The sequence below is a fragment of the Lasioglossum baleicum genome, chromosome 19, assembly GCF_051020765.1.
Source record: "Lasioglossum baleicum chromosome 19, iyLasBale1, whole genome shotgun sequence".
Taxonomy (NCBI): domain Eukaryota; kingdom Metazoa; phylum Arthropoda; class Insecta; order Hymenoptera; family Halictidae; genus Lasioglossum; species Lasioglossum baleicum.
The window spans coordinates 2777172-2801291 of record NC_134947.1 but is presented as its reverse complement, the minus strand read 5'-3'; the positions used below and the strand labels follow the sequence as shown (position 1 = coordinate 2801291).

At 38.9% G+C, this 24120-nt stretch overlaps 2 protein-coding genes across 3 annotated transcripts; one reads left to right on the top strand and one right to left on the bottom strand.

The window, feature by feature from the left end:
* Positions 1-1934: 1934 nt before the first annotated feature.
* Positions 1935-23765, top strand: LOC143218526 (uncharacterized). 2 transcript variants are annotated; one of them, XM_076443751.1, is made up of 9 exons: positions 1935-1959; positions 2835-2921; positions 3580-3676; positions 3756-3925; positions 20346-20478; positions 20563-20658; positions 20882-21115; positions 21214-21454; positions 22877-23765. In XM_076443751.1, the coding sequence occupies exons 7-8, from the start codon at positions 21041-21043 to the stop codon at positions 21451-21453; spliced, it is 315 nt and encodes a 104-aa protein (XP_076299866.1). In that variant the 5' UTR covers positions 1935-1959; positions 2835-2921; positions 3580-3676; positions 3756-3925; positions 20346-20478; positions 20563-20658; positions 20882-21040; the 3' UTR covers position 21454; positions 22877-23765. The 2 variants fall into 2 exon arrangements, with proteins under 2 accessions (XP_076299866.1, XP_076299865.1); XM_076443750.1 differs by lacking the exons at positions 1935-1959; positions 2835-2921; positions 3580-3676; ... (1 more) ...; positions 20346-20478; positions 20563-20658 and having other exon boundaries at positions 20947-21454.
* On the bottom strand, positions 10921-20289 carry LOC143218525 (uncharacterized). Its single transcript, XM_076443749.1, has 7 exons — positions 19700-20289; positions 18771-19204; positions 16672-17002; positions 16482-16584; positions 16307-16381; positions 16098-16218; positions 10921-13142 (listed from the first exon to the last, which is right to left on the bottom strand). Exons 1-2 carry the CDS (start codon positions 20283-20285, stop codon positions 19065-19067), a joined length of 726 nt encoding a protein of 241 aa, XP_076299864.1. The 5' UTR covers positions 20286-20289; the 3' UTR covers positions 10921-13142; positions 16098-16218; positions 16307-16381; positions 16482-16584; positions 16672-17002; positions 18771-19064.
* Positions 23766-24120: the final 355 nt, after the last annotated feature.

Sequence of the window (24120 nt, the reverse complement as noted above, 5' to 3'; positions counted from 1 at the left end):
TCTCCTGCCGGGGCGCTACTGCTAACCAAGAGCGGCCGTGGTCCTTACCTCGTCCTCTCTCTCGGAATAGCAAAATAGACCGAGTCCCTCCGTGAACCCACTATTTACAGGGTGCGCCATTTGTAGGTACTATATGTTAAATGCTTATAAAATAGTGAAAACGTAATTAAATCGAGTTCGGTTTGCGATATTTATTTACTTTGGTTTATACCAATACAAAAAATTCATTTTTTAAATACAACGTCGGGCAAGTAATCACCTTTATGAACGACGCAAAGAAATGCTCGTTTTTGGGCATTTCCCATAACTTTTTGCAACGTTTCGGGCATTATTTCCGTTATTTCCTTACGGATTGCATCTTTCAGCTCCTGGAGGGACCGCGGCGCGCCAACATAAACTTTTGACTTTAAATATCCCCACAGAAAAAAGTCTGGAGCAGTCTGGAGGCGTCAAATCCGGCGAACGTGGAGGCCAATTGTAATCGCCATTTTTCGAGATTAAGCGATTCGGGAACAATCTTCTGAGGAGAGTCATTGTGCTGGTGTTAAGTTATTCATGGTGAATAATGGTATGAAATGAGCTGTCAAATACGCTAGAATATTCTCCGGAATGTTTACGAATAACAATTGTTTTAGCGTTTAACATATGGTACCTACAGACGGCGCACCCTGTATATAAATCCGTTGCTATCCCCGTACGTGAAATCAACAGCGGTCGTTAAGCGCGATTCGTCTTTTCGCGCGCTCCCCTTACGTCGCTTCCTCACGTCGGTCGTCTACAAACTATGCTTCTAGAAGCTTTTAGAAGCTTGTCGATTCTAAATTTCTTCTAGAATATTCTATACATGCTACAACATTTAATAAAATATTACATTTAAGTAAGCTGACATAATTGCGCGCTTATAGCCACGCGCCGTTTCACCGCAGCGCACCGCGCCGTATCCCGACGAACGACCGCGCTATTGGAAGAGCACCACTGGCGTCAACGCATGTCGGGCGAAGATATTTTGCTTTCTGGTTCGGTAAAAACGTCGACCATGCAAACTTCACAGGGGGGTTTCTCAAGATAAAAGTCTGCTCTTTCGCGTGGTATAGTTCAATTTTTCGCTGGACCCTTATTTTTTGAGATAAATTCGAAAATATCCGCAAAAATTGGTGCAAAAGTGGTGCATCTCCGTCTTTAATAATTGTTTAAACATGTTTAAACAATCATAATGTATTAATATTGGATATCACTGTATTCGGGAAAGTCTACAGAATCTTTTGCTGTAAACAACAATTCAATATCTTTTATAATAACATCGCAATATTTGTTTAAAGTTGAAAAATATGTCTTTTTTTAAAACTCCATTTTCTCAAAAACTGGACGTATAGGAAAAAAATTAAAACCAGATTCGGAATCAGCGCAAAAAACTCTATAAGAAGGACCCAACAGTATATTGAAATCAAATTTGGTGTTGGACAGTGTAATTATGCGTTTGAGTTACTTCTCTCGCGTATTACATTTATTCATGGTCGGATGTTTACCTTGTAGAGGATGTAAGATAGTCCTCTAAATAAAATGACGTGTTACTTTTTTGAAATATTTATTTGAATGAATTCTAATTTGTTATATAAATAGATTTGTTGGTATGAAACCAAAAACAAAATAAATGTTAACATATTAATCAATAGAATTAACATTAACAGAAATTTACATTATCTTCATGTCTACATCAGAAATCTTCATTATCTACATACGCCACAACCTCTTAATGATCGCGACATCTATTAATTGTGCTATTCACCATACGTAAATACAAGTATACAAGTTGTTTAGCCTGTACATCCCTCTCGCGTAGACGGCATTCGCGATTATGTGTACGCGTCTCGCATGTGTGTGTATGCCGTGCCGCGGAACTGCGTGTCTATCCGTCTATCCGGTCTTCTTGTCCAGCACGTCAAGGTGTCCACACGTTCGGTGAGTAACACGCAATACTTTTAATCTTTAAAATTACCTCATTCAGTCACCATCCCTTTCTAAACTGTAGATCATTGGAAAGCTCTGCATTATTAGATTAATTTGATATTAAATACTAGTGATTCAAGAACGTATATGATTTCATCGCGAAAACGTAAATGTTATGCGGCTACACGTGCGACGGGGTCTCTCTTTAATTGCTGGTTCCAATTCCGTATTTTCTAAATATATAAATATATCAATTGTATATTAATATATTAATATTTATTCTGCCGAACTTCTCGGAACCTTCCTGCTCTCCCTTCTTTCGAAGCAGGACAGGCGTCATTCTATTCGTTTCGACATTTATACAATACAATACATATACATGTATATTCTCTAAGCACGAGTATTTAATATCAAATTAATCGAAAAATTCAGAGCTTTCCAATGATCTACAGTTCAGAAAGAACAAACTATTCATTTTCGCCAAAAATTAAAATTACATTTCGCGTTTAGCATGTTGAAACGAATACATATAATGACGCATGTCCTGTTTCGAACGGTTAGAGGGCGGGGGGGGGGGGGGTCGACGTATTGCCATTAAGTGAAATGAGTGTGAGGAAAATATTTACAAAAGGGGACCCAGCTCCGATGATCTTGGCCTTGAAATATGTTGTCGAGGACAACATTCCGGACAACGTTTTTCTATACATATACACTATGCTATGCTTATATTATATATAGGTTGGGGATAAATAAATCCATTATTCTTACGTTATCTCAAGCGGAGAAATGATGGATTTCTTTTTCCCCAACCTAATACTTTTATATTAAATAATATTATAAATAGGATGATTTATTATTTATTATTTACACTACTATTTTATTTACAGCAAAACCAAGCTGTTTGGGTTTGTGTAACCCAGTCCATCCCGAATACGCCACCGAGGAAGCTAGACTACGGACGTTGGAAACATTAAGTAAGTTTAATAAAGACTCATGTATCTCTTCGATATGTATACAGTGGCTCACGAAAGTATTCGAACGCCCTTTAAAACAGTATAACTTTTTTATAATTGTAACAAACGACCTGATTTTCTATAATCAATTAGAAGCACTGGTTTATTAAATGATATGTAAAAAAGATTTTCCAAAAAATTATAATTTACAAAGTTACATGCAAAAATAAAAAAAGGAATTTTTTATTAGGGCCCTTAAAGAAAATTTAAAATATGGGTTTTGTAGATCTATGTTAGTTATACACATGCTGAAAATTTCATCTAAATCGGTTGATGCAGGAAAAAACGACACGCATCGAAAGATGTACGATTTTGTGGATTTTAAGCAGAAAATGATCAAAAATCGTGTAAAACTACGATTTCTAACGTTTTTAATCGCTTGTAGCTCGTTTGTATGTTAATCGATTTTGACGCAATTTTCAGCACGTGTATAACTAACATAGATCTACAAAACATATATTTTAAACTTTCTTTAAGGGCCCTAATAATTGTATTTGAATTTAATTTGTATTTGAATTCGTGTCATGCGATAGATATCGATTTTATTTAATTTCCGGTAATATTAATTTTGATTTGATATTCAACTTGAATTTTTTATTTATTATTAATTCTTATTTAGTTTCCGACTGTTGATCGACTGTCGACTGAAGGAAAAGAATCCATGGATACTACTCGATGCTACTCGGTGCCTTCTTCAAGCAGGAGAGGACGCGAGCGTAAGTACAATTAATAAATATTCAACTTTAATTATTTAATTCCTATTGAGATTAAATGGATTTATTCTTTCTGTTACAGAGCCCTAAGGGTACAAAATATTTTGAACGTATTGTCTAATGCTCTCTAATGGTGGACGCCTAATGCTGTCTAATGCTGGATGTCTAATTCTGCCTACCTTGACGACCAAAGACGACATCGATACTGAGATCGAGAGCAACGTGTTGTGTTGTCTTCAAGGGGGAGAGAATGTGAGTACCAAGACATTTTTACAATTAATCTTTATTATAGAACATTTCCTTAAAGTTTTAAAGAAAAATTGTACATCCTACACGTTCTATTTCGGAAATCATTTAAATAGCATTTAAACTAGAGGGTTATTGTTGCTCGCTCGCTTCGCTCGCTCGCGAGTAGGGTTGTTTTTGCTCGCTCGCTCGCGGGTAGGACTACTCTTGCGAGAGGGTTAGTATGGTACGAATGGCTCGTAGGGCCTGTAGCTATTAATGTTTTTTATTTGGTATGTGACTCTACAAGAGCCACACAAAGAACTTCCCGATTCATTAGTTGCAGTATATTATTATCACGTTTTTAGTACGTTTTAAGAAGATTATACGTTTTCAGAGAAATTCAATAGTTTTCTACTTATCAAAATGTTTGCTATATGGCGTCGCATTAAACCAATATCTTATGCTCGTTGCTCGCTTGGTTCCTTGTTATAGCAGAGTAATGTTGCAAAATAAATTGCAAATGCTCCACAATCAAACGCATTGTTTTGATATTGTACTCTGTGAAATATACAGGGTGTCTCAAAATTAGGTCCGGAGCCGAAAATGGGAGGTTCCTGAGATCATTTCAAGCGACATTTTCCTTTGAAAAAATGTCGTCCGCGGCTTCGTTAACGAGTTATTAACGAAAAACACGGACCAATCAGAGCGCGAGCTAGACGCGTGCAGCCCGGCGCGCCGGCAGCCGAGTGTCGGTGGCACGCCGCGATGTCGTAACGAACAAAAGTTTCTCGATGATGTGAATCCTCGCCAATTTCGATAAGCTTTGGATATGTTGTCAATACCATGATTCTGAACAACATTTCCTTTTACAGTTTCTGTCGATCGGCTTTAGTTTACGACATTATTGTAAAAATTTGTAATTGTAAATCGATCGATGTACTATTTCCTATCCGATTTCGATAATCTTTGGATATGTTGTCAATACCATAATTCTGAACAACATTTCCCTTTACAGTTTCTGTCGATCAGCTTTAGTTTACGATATTATTGTAAAAAATTTGTAATTGTAAATCGATCGATGTATTATTTCCTATCCGATTTCGATAATTTTTGGATATGTTGTCAATACCATGATTCTGAACAACATTTCCCTTTACAGTTTCTGCCGATCGGCTTTAGTTTACGATATTATTATAAAAATTTGTAATTGTAAATCAATCGATGTACTATTTCCTGTCCGATTTCGATAAGCTTTGGGTATGTTGTCAAGACCATGATTCTGAACAACATTTCCCTTGACGGTTTTTGTCGATCGGCTTTAGTTTACGATATTATTGTAAAAATTTGTAATTGTAAATCGATCGATGTACATACTATCTCCTCGCCGATGTCGATGAGCTTCATTTCAAAGGAAAAAGATATTTAAAACATCGAATTTATAACATATTTCAAAGTCATCGAAATCGGTGAGAACCCACATCATCGGCAACTTTACCCGAACGATAGAAGAAGCACAAACTTATTGAATCAAAAACTCACTTATTCAGCCGTAAATCCATTTGACTACCACATACAACCACCACACTTTTACATAATTGTTGAACTCGTAGCACACTTTTATAACTCGTATCGATATCGAACGAAATTACTTACTCCGACGCGGAAAGAGTTCGATGCTCTTTGCGATGCCGCGCGAAACTGTGCTCTCCCAGCGTACAATGTATTCGATGAAGGCGTCGTTTAAAACAAATGAAATCGTTCCCAAGGAGATATTGATTTTTCGAGAATCATATGATTCTCGAAAACACCGATTCGAAGATTATGTAAAAGTGTGGTGGTTGTATGTGGTAGTCAAATGGATTTACGGCTGAATAAGTGAGTTTTTAATTCAATAAGTTTGTGCTTCTTCTATCGTTCGGGTAAAGTTGCCGATGATGTGGGTCCTCACCGATTTCGATGACTTTGAAATATGTTATAAATTCGATGTTTTAAATATCTTTTTCCTTTGAAATGAAGCTCATCGACATCGGCGAGGAGATAGTATGTACATCGATCGATTTACAATTACAAATTTTTACAATAATATCGTAAACTAAAGCCGATCGACAAAAACTGTAAAGGGAAATGTTGTTCAGAATCATGGTATTGACAACATATCCAAAGCTTATCGAAATCGGACAGGAAATAGTACATCGATTGATTTACAATTACAAATTTTTACAATAATATCGTAAACTAAAGCCGATCGACAGAAACTGTAAAGGGAAATGTTGTTCAGAATTATGGTATTGACAACATATCCAAAGATTATCGAAATCGGATAGGAAATAGTACATCGATCGATTTACAATTACAAATTTTTACAATAATGTCGTAAACTAAAGCCGATCGACAGAAACTGTAAAGGGAAATGTTGTTCAGAATCATGGTATTGACAACATATCCAAAGCTTATCGAAATTGGCGAGGAATCACATCATCGAGAAACTTTTGTTCGTTACGACATCGCGGCGTGCCACCGACACTCGGCTGCCGGCGCGCCGGGCTGCACGCGTCTAGCTCGCGCTCTGATTGGTCCGTGTTTTTCGTTAATAACTCGTTAACGAAGCCGCGGCCGACATTTTTTCAAAGGAAAATGTCGCTTGAAATGATCTCAGGAACCTCCCATTTTCGGCTCCGGACCTAATTTTGAGACACCCTGTATATTTCTTATTATATTTATAAAGGGCATTGAAATAATCTATTACATCATGGTTCAAATGATTAGCATTAAAACTATCATAAATGTGTACATTTCCGTTACCATCAGATCTTGTGAAAATCCAATGCCCTACTACCTTTTTTCCAATTTCACCAGTGTATATTATCTGAATATTCGTCTCATGTTCTGGGATCTCTTGTAAATTTCTCAAAAAAGCTCTAACGTAACCAGTATCTTGAGCAAAGTTGTATATTCCACGCTCGTTTAGATATCTGTTCATAATTTCGTGAAATAAATTAATATGTTTATCTTGTAAATAACAATTAGGTTTTATGACTTCTTTACATTCGGCTGTTTCTAAAGCATAGTTATAACCATCATTGAGGAAACATTCTGCGGGCACTGCATATTCATGATTATTTTGCTCGATATGCTGGTCCGAGATCATTATACATTCATGAAAAATTGTAAAATTTTCAGGATTCATTTTTTGATTTGTGATTGTTACATCTGTTTTCTCTACATTCTCTTCTTTTTTATATTTGACAACCTTCTTATCGAGGATTGCATAAATAGGCTTATGATAGCTGAAATATGTTTCATAAACACCGCAATCTATATCGTCAACGTTTGAGAAAATGATATCTATTTGCGTATTCAAATTGGTCGTTATACTTTTGGATGGTAATTTAGTTTTTAAATTGTACTTGTTCAAGAGGTTAATCAAATAATTATTACCATTATCCTTGCAATTTAATATATTGTAATTGAAATCACCTATCAAAATCTTGTCACTTTCAATTGTAATTTTATTCATTATTCGTTGTACAACGCTACCAAACATAGAATTAGTAGCTTCTGGTGATTTATAACCACTTATTATATAATAATTTCTGATTTTAAAAGTAAACAGTTCTACATGCGCATTTGAACTAAATTCCTGTTCAACAAATAAGTTTTCTATTGATAATTCTGTTTTTCCATAACAAATTAATCCGCGGCTGTTGTTGTTGTAGAATTTATGATGCCTCACAAATAACACACAGCATATAAAGGTTAACAACAGGAAACAGTTTTAATGAAATCAATCAATAGACAAGAAGACATTTGACATGTTTTGTATAACGACGATTGACAGACGACTCGCTTGTTTACCGCGCCAACGCATACGCACGCGGCAACCGACTCGCGCCGAAGATCCCTAGCTTACCCGAGCCACGCACGGAAGACGTGCTGTTGTATGGTCTTTACCATTCCAACAGTTGTCAATGTCGGATCGGAATAATATATCATAATTTAAAATATTCAACTCATCACACATCGGTTTTCGTTAATGTTTCACTAAAAATTAATATATCGCTTCGATGAAACCATGAATCTTTATTTATATGAATTAATTTACTTGTCAAACTACCAATATTTTGATATATAACTATTAATCCGTTTTCATTGACCAAATTATTGAATAATAATTTTAATTGTTTAGTTTTTCGCAAACGATACAATTCATCGTTAGCCGGATTTGCAGTATTGATCTTTGTTTTTTTCGATACTGTTAATTTAAATTGTCCCGCACCACCTCGGACCAACTTTTTATTTATAAGTATTTAAAGTCCAAAAGTGCAAAAAGTGATTATTTTACACGTAACAATATTTTTTGTTGTGTTAGGGCCATCTGACATTATTAGGAAAACTCGTAAAGAGATATTTGATGTCATGAAGTCGCAAAATGACTTAGACATTAATGGGAAGCTGGAGTTTGCCGAAAATTACTTGATGACATTGGACTCCTATAGTGAAGCAGACATGAATACAATAAAGCGTAAATTCGCAATTGTTTAAAAAAATGTTTGCAACAAAAGTTTAACAGTGTTCAGACATCTACAAAGTTGGACATATAAAATTTCGAAAATATTTTTTTACGACAACTAATCAAGGTCACTTTGATTTTTTAATTGTTAAAATGTATTTTTTATGTCATAATGCTGTAGCTGATCTTAAGACGAATTCAACGATATATAATATTATGACCTTGAGACCATAAATAACGTTGCAATAGTTTTGGCCAGCTAGATCGGCCAAATACCACTCTGTGCAGCGGAACGATCGGCTTCTCTCGAAACTTGCGATACGTTTCGGATGTCGTCGATCGTTTTCACTGCGAGCACGTTTAGGGTTTCAGTTGTTTGGTGGACCGCCGAAGAAAAAGAAGAGGCTATATGCTGAAATGGCTCCGACAAATTGTCGCTCAAGAGGGCAACTGCAATGGCCTTGCATCTTGGGATGCGAAGTCATTTCATTCATTGTCACTGTACTCATCTGTAGAAGTAGTAGTAGTAGTAGAAGTAGTAGATGTAGTTAGAGTTGCACACATGGGCAGGCCACGCCGCACAGTGAGGTATTTCGCTGAAAAACGGGAATAAAATATTCTAGCGTTATTTATGGGCTCAGGGTCATAAATAAGTAGGTCGTTGGATTCGTCTTGACGCCAGCTATAACATTATCAGATAAAAATTGTATTTTAACATTAAAAAATCAAAATATTTTTTATTTTTTGTAGAAAAAATTTTCTTTTCGGAATTTTAAATGTAGAATTTTGTACATGTTTAAGTACTGTTCAACTTTTATTCGAAACATTTTGTTGTCAGATTATCCGAAACTCTTGAAAAGTAGTGATAACGAAACGCTTTGAGTACGATGTACGGAGTTCAGGTAGGTGTACAGGGCACTCACAGATTTCATTCCGTCATCATCTAAATTAATATTGTTATTAATATTTGAACATTACTAATCATTCTGTAAGTTTTTTTTCGATTTCGAAACGAAAGTCGCCACTTTTGACACTCATTTCTACTTAAATTAGTTATAACTCTCCAATCCGGAACAATCCGGAAGAAATTTTTGTTGGACTATGATCGCAAAGCTTTATAGAATGTAATGGTACAAGAAGGAGTGCTCAATTCAATTCAATAGTATACCAAAATCATCAATAAAGTTTTGAAATCGAAAAAAAACTGACAGAATCATTGGCAATGTTGAAATATTAATAACAATACTAATTTAGATGATAACAGAATGAAATCTGTGAAGAGTTTGTACACCTATCTCAACTCCGTACATCATCGTAATCATTACATATCACTACTTTTCAAGAGTTCGGATAATCTGACGACAAAATGGTTCCAATAAAAGTTGAACAGTATTGGAACATGTACAAAATTATGTATTTAAAATTTCAAAAGAATTTTTTTTCGACAAAAAATAAAAATTATTTTGGTTTTTTAAATGTTAAAGTACATTTTTTATTTCATAATCTCATAGCTGGCGTCAAGACGATTCCAACGACCTACTTTTTTATGACCCTGAGCCCATAAATAACGCTACAATATTTTATTCCCGTTTTTCCGGCAAATACCACACTGTGCGCCGCCCCAACGATCAGCGGAGGTGGCCACGTCCGCGATTTCCAGTTGCGAAAAAAACCACGCGTGTTGCATTAGTTATTTCTGAACAGAAATCAAAATTAGCGCTGCGGACATGCTCACGATTTCCATTTACTTCAATCAAGTATATTCAATTAACTTCAATTTCCATTGTATTCGATATGTAGCGTTGCGAATGAAATAGTCGCGATTCCATTTTCCATTTTTACCAATACTTGAAGCAATTTTGAGATATTGCAATTTTTTAAGAGTAAAGTTTGCATAGTTGTTTTGCATAAAATTTACAGTAATCATTTGGATCTCTGTTCGTTGAATTAGCGTTGCGCAGCAGAAGAATCACGTTTGCGTTCGAATCTTTCGACATTTCAGGCGCCCATGCTCCAGCTGCAACGGGCCACTGCAAAAGTGGTCCACGCAGTCGATGCGGCTGCCGGGTGCGGTCTAGGCAGAGTTGGGCAGTATTTAAATAAAAAGTAACTAAATCCGGATCCAACTAAAAGATAAGTAACTAATATTCGTGATCTTAAGGTTCGGATCGAAAAGGAACTTGATCCGAAATTTAATTAGTTATTTTTGTATCCGAAGCAGAAGGATCCGAAGCTACGGATCCATTTGTAACTAGTTAATGTAACTAATTCAAAGTTCCTTTCGGATCCTTCAAGTTCCTTTTGACCCCCGATCCCCCGGCCGTGTTTATTGTACTGCTATTGTGTTCTGGGCTTAGGCTGGTCAAGCCTCGAGCTGGTCAAAAGGAACTTGAAGGATCCGAAAGGAACTTTGAATTAGTTACATTAACTAGTTACAAATGGATCCGTAGCTTCGGATCCTTCTGCTTCGGATACAAAAATAATTAATTAAACTTCGGATCAAGTTCCTTTTGGATCCGAACCTTAAAATTAATTAATTAAAATTTTGTATCTTTTATTCGTGATCCGAAATTTGTAACTAATTACATATTTTGCCCAACTCTGGGTGTAGGTATTCGCGATTTCGATTAGAGTTCCGAGAGAATCATAATCTGTTGTCGCGATTGTCTTAGTGTCGCGAAAAATACCACCGCGTTGTTTATAGGCGGAATTAAAGTGAACGCGATAGTTGAACGATCGCGTCTACACGCACATTGAAAAACGCACCTAAACGATTCGATTTAATTACTTATAAGAGTCGCGACCTCGTATTAGAGTAGAGGATCAACATTGCGGAACCAGTAGCGCACGGAGCATACGACCATTAAATTCCAGAGATACTTAATATTACTTTAGAGTTTTTGATACCGTCAAAATTGTGGAGCATACGCCCACCGGACCACTACGTAGAGAAGAAACGTATTGGTACGTTCTTAGGCCAGGTTTGCCGTAAGCAGTTAGCGCAAAAAAATCACGGTGCAGGTTACTACGTTCAACTCCCCGCGGTGTGCCATAACAGACGCACGTTTGCCGTTCCAGCAATGGAACAAGTGTTTCCGTTGTCATTCGACAATACCGTACGCAAAAAGAAGACGTATTAAGTTACGTCACCTGTGGCGGTATGCACGACAATGCCATGGTGAGCATCGTATTAGCATCTAATGCGGTGCAAGCCATGGTGTTGGGCGTGACTTGCGATGGCGGAAAACACTGTAGCTTACCTGAACGTAGCGACGCGTGCCTTTGGCCATTTGATGGTGTGTGAGCGCTAAATGCAGGGAACGGGCCACTGCGTTTCACCAGCATGTATACTTTTCGGACTAATCCCCCACGACGTAGTAGTTCGATCGCGTTGGTAGACATACACGGTGTGTATGTAAACGTATCGAACGCCTTGTCGGCCCGTAAGGTAAAAGACGAGGTATCATTACGTTAAGCGAAGTAGTTTTATCGATGGAATTTTTAATGTTCGTCGCGCCGCTGGTTTTTGCAATTCTGCAATAATATTCGAGGTCGCGAAGTATAGTCCTCTTCGCGTATGTTACCGTGAGAATTTGCAGAATCGAATCAGTTCAATGTGTAAGTTTTCAATAAGTGGTAGAAAACACCGGCCTCCTAGAGTTGCGAAAAATCAGATGCCGCACTGCACCTCGACACGACTGCATCTAAAATAGAATAGCAATAGTTGTTCCGTTTCATCGTTTTACTATATTTTTGTGATTTAAAGGCGCCTCTCCCTTTATTACTGCGATATTTACTGCATTCGCACAATGGTACACATCTGCGTACAGTACGCAGCGAGATGTTTCAGAATCATGTGCTTTCTCGTATCGTGGGGGTTTATAAAATGAGTATATGGAATAGAGTAAGAACTTTTACGGCGTATGAATATCACATTAGCCTGTATCTTCCGGATGGATGTCTGAAGTACGTCCGTATCGGACGTTTGTATGTCCCACTGACTTCCGATTTACAGTCGTGGACAAAATTAAGTGGACAGAACATAAATTCTGAATAATCTCTATTTTCATTTATTGCGTTATAAATTTATTTGGGATGTTTAACATGATAAATGTTTATACACAACGAAAGAACATATTTAGTATGTGAATGTATAAATATAATGTTTCTGTTATTATTTATACGTATGTAAGTGTCTTTTACTCAATTAATTCCTCTTTTTTGGGAACATTCATAAATAAGTAAACTGAATTGTTTCTCTGTAAATCAAAGAAACAACATTCATTGTTTATTATCCACTCTGTCCCAGCAGAGATGCCATTATGGACGTGTAAAAGTTGCCTTTTTTGACACGCCGTTTTTACGTCAGAAATGAGATGCATAAAAGGCACCTCCCGCCAACCGTCAAAACTACGTCTGAAAAAGTTCGCCTTTTTGGACGTTCATTCATTGGAATTTCATTCATTCAATTCATTTGGAATTCATTACCTATTATTATTATGGCGAATTTCATAGTATCGAATCTTCCCTTTTCCTTTCTACCAGTTGTACTGCAAGGCGAATACGTGGATTTAATGCCGGAGGCGGAGGCAATACCGAATCGGATTCATCATCGCTGTCACTACCCCTCATCTTTATAGATTTTTATTTTCCTATGTCCTATTTCCTAATTCCGAAAGTCCGAAGTTTCTTCAGCCATTTTCGCCTTTCCCTTTGTTTTTGCATAATCATCTGAAAACATTATAATATTATTATAATATACTAGCTTTCGCCCGCGGTTTCGCTCGCACAGGAAATCGTTTAATGTCCTCGGAAATTGCTATTGTTTCTCCATAAAACCTTTTAACCCCCTATTTACCCCTATAGAGTTTTAATTTTATGTCATGTCGCCGTTTTAGATTTCGAAACCCCTTTTCACCCCCTTAGTGGTTCAATTTTTTAAAATGCCGAAACAGGTGTTTGATTAATTATATCAAAGAGCATTAAGACCAAGTATGAACTAAATCCGACCACGAACAAAATATTCCTCATACAAACGTTTCAACACCTTTTCACCCCCTTAGGGGTTGAATTTCGAAATATCCTTTCTTATCCCTTGTATAGATCATAAAGGAAACCTCTGTGCAAAATTTCAGCTTTTTAGGTCCAAGGGTTTAGTCTGGGCGTTGATAGGTGAGTCAGGACTTCGTTTTTATATATATGTATATAGATAACATGATAACACATTACTACCGTTCTTCGTAACTGTTTCAATCAGAACTGATAAATAACAGTTTAAAACCTTTTCATTCCCTGATTCAAATAAAATTGGTAAACTTCCGTACCACCCAAATGAGGCGTTACCCACTGGCACGTTACAGCTTTTTTTTAATGTGGGTAGTTCGCCGATAGCCCTATAGTCCCACATATTGGCTGGCTTTACATACAGGGTGTCCCAAGACCCCTTCGACTCCGGGAAATGGGAGGTTCCTTAGGTCATTTGAAGCAACATTTTCCTTTGCACCAATGTCAGCCGGGGCTTTGTTTAGGAGTTATTAACGAAAAACACGGACCAATCAGAGCGCGACCTAGACGCGCGATGGCACGTTCAGCCCGGCGCGCCGAGAGACGAGCGCGGTGTAACGCCGCGATGCCGCAACGAACAAGAGTTTCTCGAGATTATGTGAATCTTCCCCGATTTGGATGAGCTTTGAATATGTTGTCAAGACCATGATTCTGAACAACATTTCCCTTTACAGTTTTTGTCGGCCGGCTTTAGTTTACGCGATAAGTAACTTGTAATTGTAAATCGATCGATGTACTATCTGAACTATCTCCTCTCCGATTTGGATGAGCTTTGGATATGTTGTCAAGACCATGATTCTGAACAACATTACCCTTTACAGTTTTTGTCGGTCGGAAGAACTTTACTTGTCAATTCATATGGGTGGATCTCTTTACCCGACTTACGGCAACTTTACCCGAACGAGGGAAAAAGCAGAAACTGATTGTATTAAAAACTCACGTATCCAGCCGTAAATCCATTTGCTGCTTCGAAATGTGTGTCACTGGGTCACTCGGTGACGAACTGTACAGATGTCTTCAGGTATACGACAGTACCGAAAGCTAAGGGACGTACGGCCAGGTCGACGAACTGCACAGCCGGTGGTAAAAGGCCTAAGGGATGCGCGGTCAAGTCGACGATCCAGAATTTCACTTTCACTTTCGAATCGATAAATAAATCGTATGTTTATTTCACACAGATGCCTTGAAATTTTTCCACACTCACAATCACTGTTCACATTTGTCAACACATAGTTATGCACTAATAATAATTGCCATATCCCTTGTCCTGCTGCACAAATCACAACAATCAGGTAATGCAATCACTAGACTGCGGATTTCATGCATTTGTAGCAAACATGAGTAGGTGCATTTTAAGACACTAGAGAGATTAAAGTAATTTCAGAACACCAATGTATTATTTTCAACTTCTTAAAATGATCACAGTGAGAATCAAATATCTGTCTGGCTCCTGTCCCTTGTAATAGCGGCAGCCAACTTTCATTTTACATAAAGATCCGCAGTCTAGTGATTAGATTAAATAATCGTTTAATTAGTTGAAGCAATTATTATTAGTGCATAACTATGTGTTGACAAATGTGAACAGTGATTGTGAGTGTGGAAAAATTTCAAGGCATCTGTGTGAAATAAACATACGAATTATTTATCGATTCGAAAGTGAAACTGAAATTCTGGATCGTCGACTTGACCGCGCATCCCTTAGGCCTTCTACCACCGGCTGTGCAGTTCGTCGACCTGGCCGTACGTCCCTTAGCTTTCGGTACTGTCGTATACCTGAAGACATCTGTACAGTTCGTCACCGAGTGACCCAGTGACACACATTTCGAAGCAGCAAATGGATTTACGGCTGAATAAATGAGTTTTCAATACAATCAGTTTCTGCTTCTTCTCTCGTTCGGGTAACGTTGCCGTAAGTCGGGTAAAAAGATCCACCCATATGAATTGACAAGTAAAGTTCTTCCGCGACCGACAAAAAGTCTAAAGGAAATGTTGTTCAGAATCATGGTCTTGACAACATATCCAAAGCTCATCCAAATCGGGTAAAAGATAGTACAATCGATCGATTTACAATTAAAAGTTTTTACATTTATCGCGTAAACTAAAGCCGGCCGACAAAAACTGTAAAGGGAAATGTTGTTCAGAATCATGGTCTTGACAACATACCCAAAGCTCATCCAAATCGGGTAGAAGATAGTACTATCGATCGATTTACAATTACAAGTTTTTACAATTATGTATCTCGTAAACTAAAGCCGGCCGACAAAAACTGTAAAGGGAAATGTTGTTCAGAATGATGGTCTTGACAACATATCCAAAGCTCATCCAAATCGGGGAGGATTCACATAATCTCGAGAAACTCTTGTTCGTTACGGCATCGCGGCGTTACACCACGCTCATCTCCCGGCGCGCCGGGCTGAACGTGCCATCGCGCGTCTAGGTCGCGCTCTGATTGGTCCGTGTTTTTCGTTAATAACTCCTAAACAAAGCCCCGGCTGACATTGGTGCAAAGGAAAATGTTGCTTCAAATGACCTAAGGAACCTCCCATTTCCCGGAGTCGAAGGGGTTTTGGGACACCCTGTATAATACTTTTATTATATCTGTATTACAGTATACATACTTACCGCACCCTCATATTCGGGTTCGGGAATCGTCTCGAACGCCAGTAACTCCTCTGTCGTTTTAAATGGCAGGAAGTGCGGTGGCCTCCCCCGCTGTTGGGCCTGCATGGCCCGACGTTGCGCACTGTTCATGGTGGGAGCAAAGAAAAATTAATAAATGGACCAACTTTTCCAGAAATATATGATTTCAACTAATTCTGAGGATGACTCACTCTAGGTTCTCCATGATTAGGTTCTGACGCTCCACTGTTGCCTGGAGGAGGTCGCTTAGCGTCTTTTGTTCTGCTCTGCGTTCGGCCCGGTTGATTGTGGGATCAAAGAAAAATTAGTAAATGAAACAACTTTTTCAGAAATATATGATTTCAACTAATTCTGAGGATGACTCACTCCTGGTCTCGAGATATTCGAACCGCCCGTTCATCTCATTGAACCGCCCCCGTTTATCGCATCGAGCTGCTGCAGAACGGCCTGCAGCAATTGCACCTGCGTTCTAAAACAAATACACAAACATTACACCATGTACTATATATATACAATTTAATTATAATTATTACTACATTTAAAAATATCTATGCACCTTACTGTTTCGGCATCGCAGGAAGCGACGGGAGAGTCGGAGGCGGGTGCACCTGTGGCATTGGGGTGGGATTGGGTGCAGGGGGGAGCAGGGTATCGTAGCTAAAGGGGGAGGGGTGGGTGGGTGATGGGTGGGGGAGATTAACCGCCTCCTTGTCCATGCTCGTCAGGGTTTGCATAAGCCTTTCGACGCTGGGGCTAATAGGTCGCGGCGATGGCAAAGGCAACCTCTGCGACCAATTGCTCCTCGAGAACTTCTCACAGGGTTCCTCGTCAGAGGACGTGGTCTGGTACCTCACCGGCTTCTGAGCGTTCCTCGTTGGGCGATTCAGCTGAAATGTATGAACATTGAAAAATATTAAAAAGAAAAAACAAGGTCACTTCGATTTTTTATGTATTGGCAATAGTTTTGCCGCGCTAAAATGGGCCAAATACCCGACTGTGCGTTGCGTCGCAACGACGGCGATGGAGTCGAGTTGAGCGCGAAATTACATACGTACAGTGACTCCTATTAATATTCGGACAGTCTTAAAAACACCACAACTTTTTTAATATTGGACTATGCGATTTGAACTTTTTTTGGGAGCTAGAGCAATTAGTTTACTACAGGATGTGAAAAGTAATTTTTTAAAACATTGTCAATTATATGCACTGTGGAAGTTTCATAGAAATCGGTTGATGCGGGAAAAACTACAAGTATTGAAAGATGTAAGAATCCTTTGAATTACTGCAGAGTTGGAGGCCGAAAATCGTGAGAAACTGCAATTTTTACCATCTTTAAACGTTTGTAGCTCATTACAACGTCGACCGATTTTGATGAAATTTTCAAAATATGTTTAATTTATGCAGATCTACGGAACGTGTTTTCTAAATTTTCCATACAAGCCCACATACATAAGTTGGAAAATACAACTTTTACTATTTTCGCTGCAATCCCGACAACTTGCAGTTTTTTTCATAAATTTTTGTCGCGTTGTGTGGCAAACCAATTGTTCTAACTTCTCCAAAAATTTCAAGTCGTATACTCCAATATTAAAAAGTTATGGTGATTTTAAGAGTGTCCGCATATTAATGGGAATCACTGTATGTCAGCTTATTTGAATGTACAATATTCATTATTTTTATTCGCTATTAGAGATTGCGGATTTCATGCATTTTTATGATAAAAATGGGCAGGTCTAATTTTTGACATCAAAATAATTTGAAGAATTTAAATGTACTACTATATTCTTTTCACAACACACACATGTGAAATAAATTAAATATTTATTTCTTATTTATACATATAGAATGCAGGCTTGAATGTTGTTGTTATTGGTCCAGATATTGATTTCTCGAAATAAATATTAACAACTGAAGCCTGCCTTACTGTGACGGTTATGTCAAGGTCACCTTGAGTACACCAACCCGTTGAAAAACACAGGAGAAAGGCAAAAATTTAGTCTGCTCATTATTTATTACTATATTCCCATTTTATTGGTATGTTCATTCTTTGTACATTATTTTATACCAGAAATCACAAGACATATTTGGTTATGGAGAGACAAGATGGGAAATATTTGGGAAAAGATGGTGCAATTTTATAACAGAAGCAGAAATACCTCACAAACGTTGGTCAAGAGGAAAGAAGTTTTAGGTATGTTTCCCATCTTTTTTGTGCATTCCCGTTTTTAATATAAAATAATTTAGAAAGAATAGGTATGCTAATAGAATGGGAATACAGTAATAATGACATAATTGCGGGCTTAAAGCGACTGCATCGCCGCCGCGTCGTATTCTGTGTCAAAATCAAAGAACGTTCGATTAAAATGATATGGAGATAAATAACTTAAATTAGACATCTATTGTCTCCATAATTATATTTTCATTAGTGCACGGGAAGCAAGGTAAGTACTTCATCTTTTTAACTTCCTTCTCAGCGATGAATTATGGAACTTTTGGTGATACAAATAAAAAAATAAGGTATCACCAGAAATTACCAAATTCGTTGATGAGAAGCAAGTTAAAAAGATTAAATACTCACTTTGCTTCCTGTATAAATGAAGATATACTTATGGGCAACAGATGTCTAAATTGCATTAGTAGATATTTAAAACTTACACTAGCCATGTTATGACGGCAATCAATTCACTGTGAACCTAACAAACACTAACACTCGGCAAAACCGCCGCGCGCGATGGAGCTTTGCTCGTGGAAAGGATCGCGTTGGATACACGATTACATCTTGTAGAAGTCAAGAGGGTTGAGAGGGTCAGGTCTCAAGAGCTTCTGACGCTTCTGCGGGCAGCAGGTAGATTGGTATTTAGATATACAAATGGACATCTATTCCTCTCCTCCTTTTCCCCTTCCAGCACCATGCGTATACTCCTACGCCTCTTCTGCCTTCCGCGTTTCCTACGAACATTTGCGAAAACTGCGCAGTGGGGGGTCCTGGGCTGAGAAACGTGCGCTGATTGCACAGCAGCGTCGGTTGCTGCCTTGGGCCAGTACACCCATCCCATTCCTTGCGCTCGAGGAGCGCTTTTCCGGGGATGCTATAGGTCATCACAAGTTGTCTTGTAGTGAAGAAGATATTAGAAACGAAAAAACTGGGGCCCCAAGCAAAAGAGGTCCCCGAACACAAACCAAGATCCAAGATCCAAATTCTACGTTTTTCTCATAAAGTTATTTAGTTGGGGTTAGCGGCCCCGAAATTCTACTTTGCCCAAGGCCCCAACTAGTTATAACGCGCTACTGTTTGTTTGAGCCGTAGGTGCGGCGCCGCAATACAATATTTACCGCGATTCCGTTACCGCACGTTAGAAAAACGGATGTTAAATCCATAGTACATATTTCAGACCGCAATTCCGGTACCGCACGTTAGAAGAACGGACGTGTGTAGGGGGCCTAAGAGTTCCACCGAGTCGATGGAAAATAAAACGTAGTTGTCTTGGTTGTCGGTGAAAGTCGGTCGAAATGTTGCGCTCTAGGTCTCTTTCGGAAATGCGTAGGTATCACTAGGAGGAAGAAAAGCGAGAAAGTTTACTAACCTGGACCGTACGACGACTTCTTCAACCAGTCGTAGGGTCTCCTGAGATTGTTGTTGTTCCTAGAGGTCACAGTGGTTGATGCGCCGGGATTGCTGATCTCGCTTCCGCTGACGGTGATCGGCGGACTAGATTCTCCGGCGACGACCACGGGGTTAGCTTCGTCACCGCTATAATCATGTTGGTATTGGACATGCGAATCGTGATGAGCGTGATGATGAGACCAGCCGTGGAAGGCATCCGGGTGGTCCAGATATTCGTGAAGTCCGGGCGATTGATTCGCCGCGGGCGGATATCCAGGAGGATATAGTGGTGGCAAATCGTAGGAACACGAGGCCGCGTGTTGCTGACCCTGTTGCGCCTGGCTTTGTTGCTGAGCTTGCTGCGCGAGTTGCTGCTGTCCGGCCTGCTGTTGTTGCTGGTACTGCCCGAGCGGCTGATAATACGAGCTGCCGATATCCTCCATGTGGACGGTCCACCCACACCCTCCGTCAACCTTCGCCCCAACGCCAATGTCGACCGCGACAATTCCGAGTGGTCTAGTGGCGGATGCTTCTGTAACAGTATCTATAATCCGCGCGAGTACCATTCGTCACGGACATCGCAATTACCTCTATTATAATTAATAAATTTCCTCTTTTTGTTACAGATTCCGAGGGGAAAGAAATGAATCGAAAGAGTAACTTGGTGGTCGAGATCGATGCTTTCAATAATATAATCGAAAGCGTGCCGCAGCGCCTCGCCGCGTGTCGTATTTTATTCAAGGAGGAAAGGACGTGAGCGTGAGTACCTATTATCTTCCCAATTAAATTGTGTTATTGAATATAAAATAATAAACTATTAATTAATTCAATTCTCTGTCACAGTGCCTGAGGGAAAAGAATCCACGAATTCAAAGACGACATTATCGATTTCTAAGATTGAGATGCACAATGTAGCGGCCGCGCTGGACGGATTTTATGGTAGGGACACCCTTCTTGTAGTTTGGCTACGGCGCGGCGTTTGGGCCTGTCATCGCCACGTGATTTCCGTCCGTACCTGGGTACCCTCGATCCCGTCCTTGCCGTAAAACCGTATAAAACGTATAAAATTATTTCAAGTTTATAAACATATTTTCACAGTACATTAGAATACAAGACAAATATTTATTACTACGTACTACAATAATTTGTAAATTGCTTTCAGATGCCAGACAGAATAAAGATTGTTAGGGATGCAGTCCGTAAAATAAATATTTCATCACAATCGCAATGGCGACCGCGGCGATCGTGGTCGCCGTTGCGATCGCAGTCGCGGTCGCACCGACGACGATCGCACCGATGATCGCGATCACAAACGTCGCGAATGGCGACCGTGGGTTCGCCAAGAAGAGATCGGGAGACCACCACCCTGGATATAGTGAGGTGGGAGATGCATACAGTATGTATATATACAAAAATTTTTGTAAATTTTCAATTTTGGAAACTTTTAAAAAAAATTTCATTTTCGTTTTTGTATTGCAACTTCATCAACTGAAGAAAAAATTACTGAAAATAAGATACGGCCAGGCCAGCGGGGTGGAGGAAGCCAGGCAGAATAGAGAGTGTGAAGGACGCAGTCAGCGAAATGCATATTCCATGCAAATCGCAATGGCGACCGCAGCGATCGCGGTCGCAACGACGATCGCGATCGCAAACGTCGCGACTGCCGACCGTGGGGTCGCCAAGAAGAGACCAGGAGACAAGAACCCTGGATATAGTCAGGATAGAGATGCATAGAGTACGTATATACAGGGTGTCCCAGAACAAGTGTCGTTCCTTGAATTGGGAGGTTCCTGAGACCATTCTAAGAGACATTTTCCTTTGCACCAATGTCAACTGCGGCTTTGTTTAGGAGTTATTAACGAAAAACACGGACCAATCAGAGCGCGCCCTGGCCCGGCGCGCCAAGCCGCGCCGGCAAGCGAGTGTCGCGGTACGCCATGACATCGCATCGTGACGGCGCACAGTGGTCCAAATCGAGAAATTCAGTGACATTCTGCCAAAAATCAACTTTCTTATATTAACATCTGATCGACATGTATCTCTTCTTAAATGTTCATAGATTTCGAAAATGAAGAAAATAAATCAAATATCATTCAGATTTAAATTATACAAACACTTAAAGTTGGACATTTTAAAATTAGAATCTTTTACGCGGAAAAACTGTTCTGTTTCTTCGTGGTGTCCTGAGGAGCTCAGTTAATATTTGGTTTCGATTTCTTTTTTGTTTTGAAGAGCATTCCTTTGAGATAAGAAATCGTGCACGTCATTAATAATTATTGTATATAATGTCTTTTAAACATAATGTTGAATGAAATAAAGAAAAATCTCAAAATGCTTTACAGTTGACAAGGTGTATCTTTTTTGTCTCGGGGGATCGCGCATTGTAACAAAATAGAATATTTTCAGTAGATCTTCCCCTATAAGATCGTGTAAATATCATTTCCCATGCTATCCCAGCGTTAAAGTTATTATAGTTTAATCCATCCGCGGCATGTCATCTTATGCGTATACATATGTTTGGATCCAGCGCCGAAACTCCGCAACGAACTAATGTAAGACATTGGACAGATTTGTTTAGATTCTTTTTTTTACGGAAGAAGCTTTAGAGAGCAGACACAAAGATTTTAAAAAATTTAGATTGAAAAATACAAGAAAATTACCCGATTGATTACGAATCAAGATTTATTTTATAGACTTCTGTTAACATCTGATCTGTATGTATCCACTGCACGAATAAACTTGAAGAAAGAACATAAACAATTAGACGCGGAAGCTATAAAATTAATTATTAAACAGCTTCAAAAGATATGCAGTTAAATAAAATTGATATTTGTTATTGTTTTTTTTTTTTGTTAAAAATATTGTTTTTTTTATATTTCATGTTATTCGTTGTATGCTATTAGTTCAAAAGTTATAACAAAAAGTCACTAAATTTCTCGATCGCGCGCTCTGATTGGTCCGTGTTTTTCGTTAATAACACCTAAACAAAGCCGCAGTTGACATTGGTGCAAAGGAAAATGTCTCTTAGAATGGTCTCAGGAACCTCCCATTTCAAGGAACGACACTTGTTCTGGGACACCCTGTATACACAAATTTTTGTAAATTTTCAATTTTGGAAACTTTTAAAAAAAATTTCATTTTCGTTTTTGTATTGCAGCTTCAGCAACTGAAGAAAAAGTTGCTCAAAATCAGATATGGTCAGCGGGGTGGAGGAGGAGGAGGAGGAAGAGCAAGAGGAAGAGGTGGTGGATGAGGAAGTGGAAGTGGAAGAGGAGGAGGAAGAGAAAGTAGAGGAAGAAGAGAAGGAGAAAGAGAAAGAATAGAAGAAGGTAGAGAAAGAAGAGAAGGAGGAAGAGAAAGAAGAGAAGGAGGAAGAGAAAGAAGGGAAGGAGGAGGAAATATTTATATCAATTTATAACTTTGTTACTAAGGTGGACGTATAATAAAAAAAATTAAATAGTTAAAATTGAAATTTAATTTGAATGATTGGAAAGATTAGAATTGAGATATAACGCAGTTTTGAACCTACCTGCATTCACCGGCTTCGGTTCGGGTAAATGAGGATTTCTTAATATTCTACGTAATTTTGATGATGGAACGTGGAAATCGAAGTTGGATAGTTTCTTTAATAAATGTGTTACGAGCCAGGGCCGCGAGCAGCACGAGTGGCCGGCGAAGGGTTATTACCCTAGGAATATGATATAAATTTGTTAGTTAAGGAACGCGGACGAACCCAATGCGAAATTGGGGAGCCGCTAGGATTATTGACAGCGAGGACGAACCTGACGCGAAGTCAGGGAGCCTCTAGGAATGGAGTCAAACGCAGACGAACCCGATGCAAAACCGGGGAGCTGCTAGGAGGTTGTATAATAGCACAGACGAACCTGATGCGAAATCAGGGAGCTGTTAGGATGCGGACGAACCCAATGCGAAATTGGGGAGCCGCTAGGATTATTGACAGCGAGGACGAACCTGACGCGAAGTCAGGGAGCCTCTAGGAATGGAGTCAAACGCAGACGAACCCGATGCAAAACCGGGGAGCTGCTAGGAGGTTGTATAATAGCACAGACGAACCTGATGCGAAATCAGGGAGCTGTTAGGATGCGGACGAACCCAATGCAAAACTGGGGAGCCGCTAGGTTGGATAAATCTCTGTTCGGACAATTGGAATGTCGCGAAAGAACCTGATGGTTAATCAGGGAATTGCTAGGATAATTAGTAAGCCTCGTAACTAGTATAATTTAATTGATACAATCCGAGCGGTAAGATTGTATCATGTGGGGACGTTCAATTACTTGGTTAGGATATTGGACGATAATTATGGGTTTAATGAATTTGAGTTAATTATAAAAGAAGACAAATATATTCTTACTATAGAGTTTCGTTCTACAAGTGTATTTG

Coding starts and splice junctions, on each gene's coding strand:
- LOC143218525 (XM_076443749.1), bottom strand. CDS start 20,285: ATGGTACTCGCGCGGATTATAGATACTGTTACAGAAGCATCCGCCACT. Junction 19,205..19,699: donor GAAGTCGTCGTACGGTCCAG/GTTAGTAAACTT, acceptor GATGACCTATAG/CATCCCCGGAAAAGCGCTCC.
- LOC143218526 (XM_076443750.1), top strand. CDS start 20,947: ATGGCGACCGCGGCGATCGTGGTCGCCGTTGCGATCGCAGTCGCGGTC.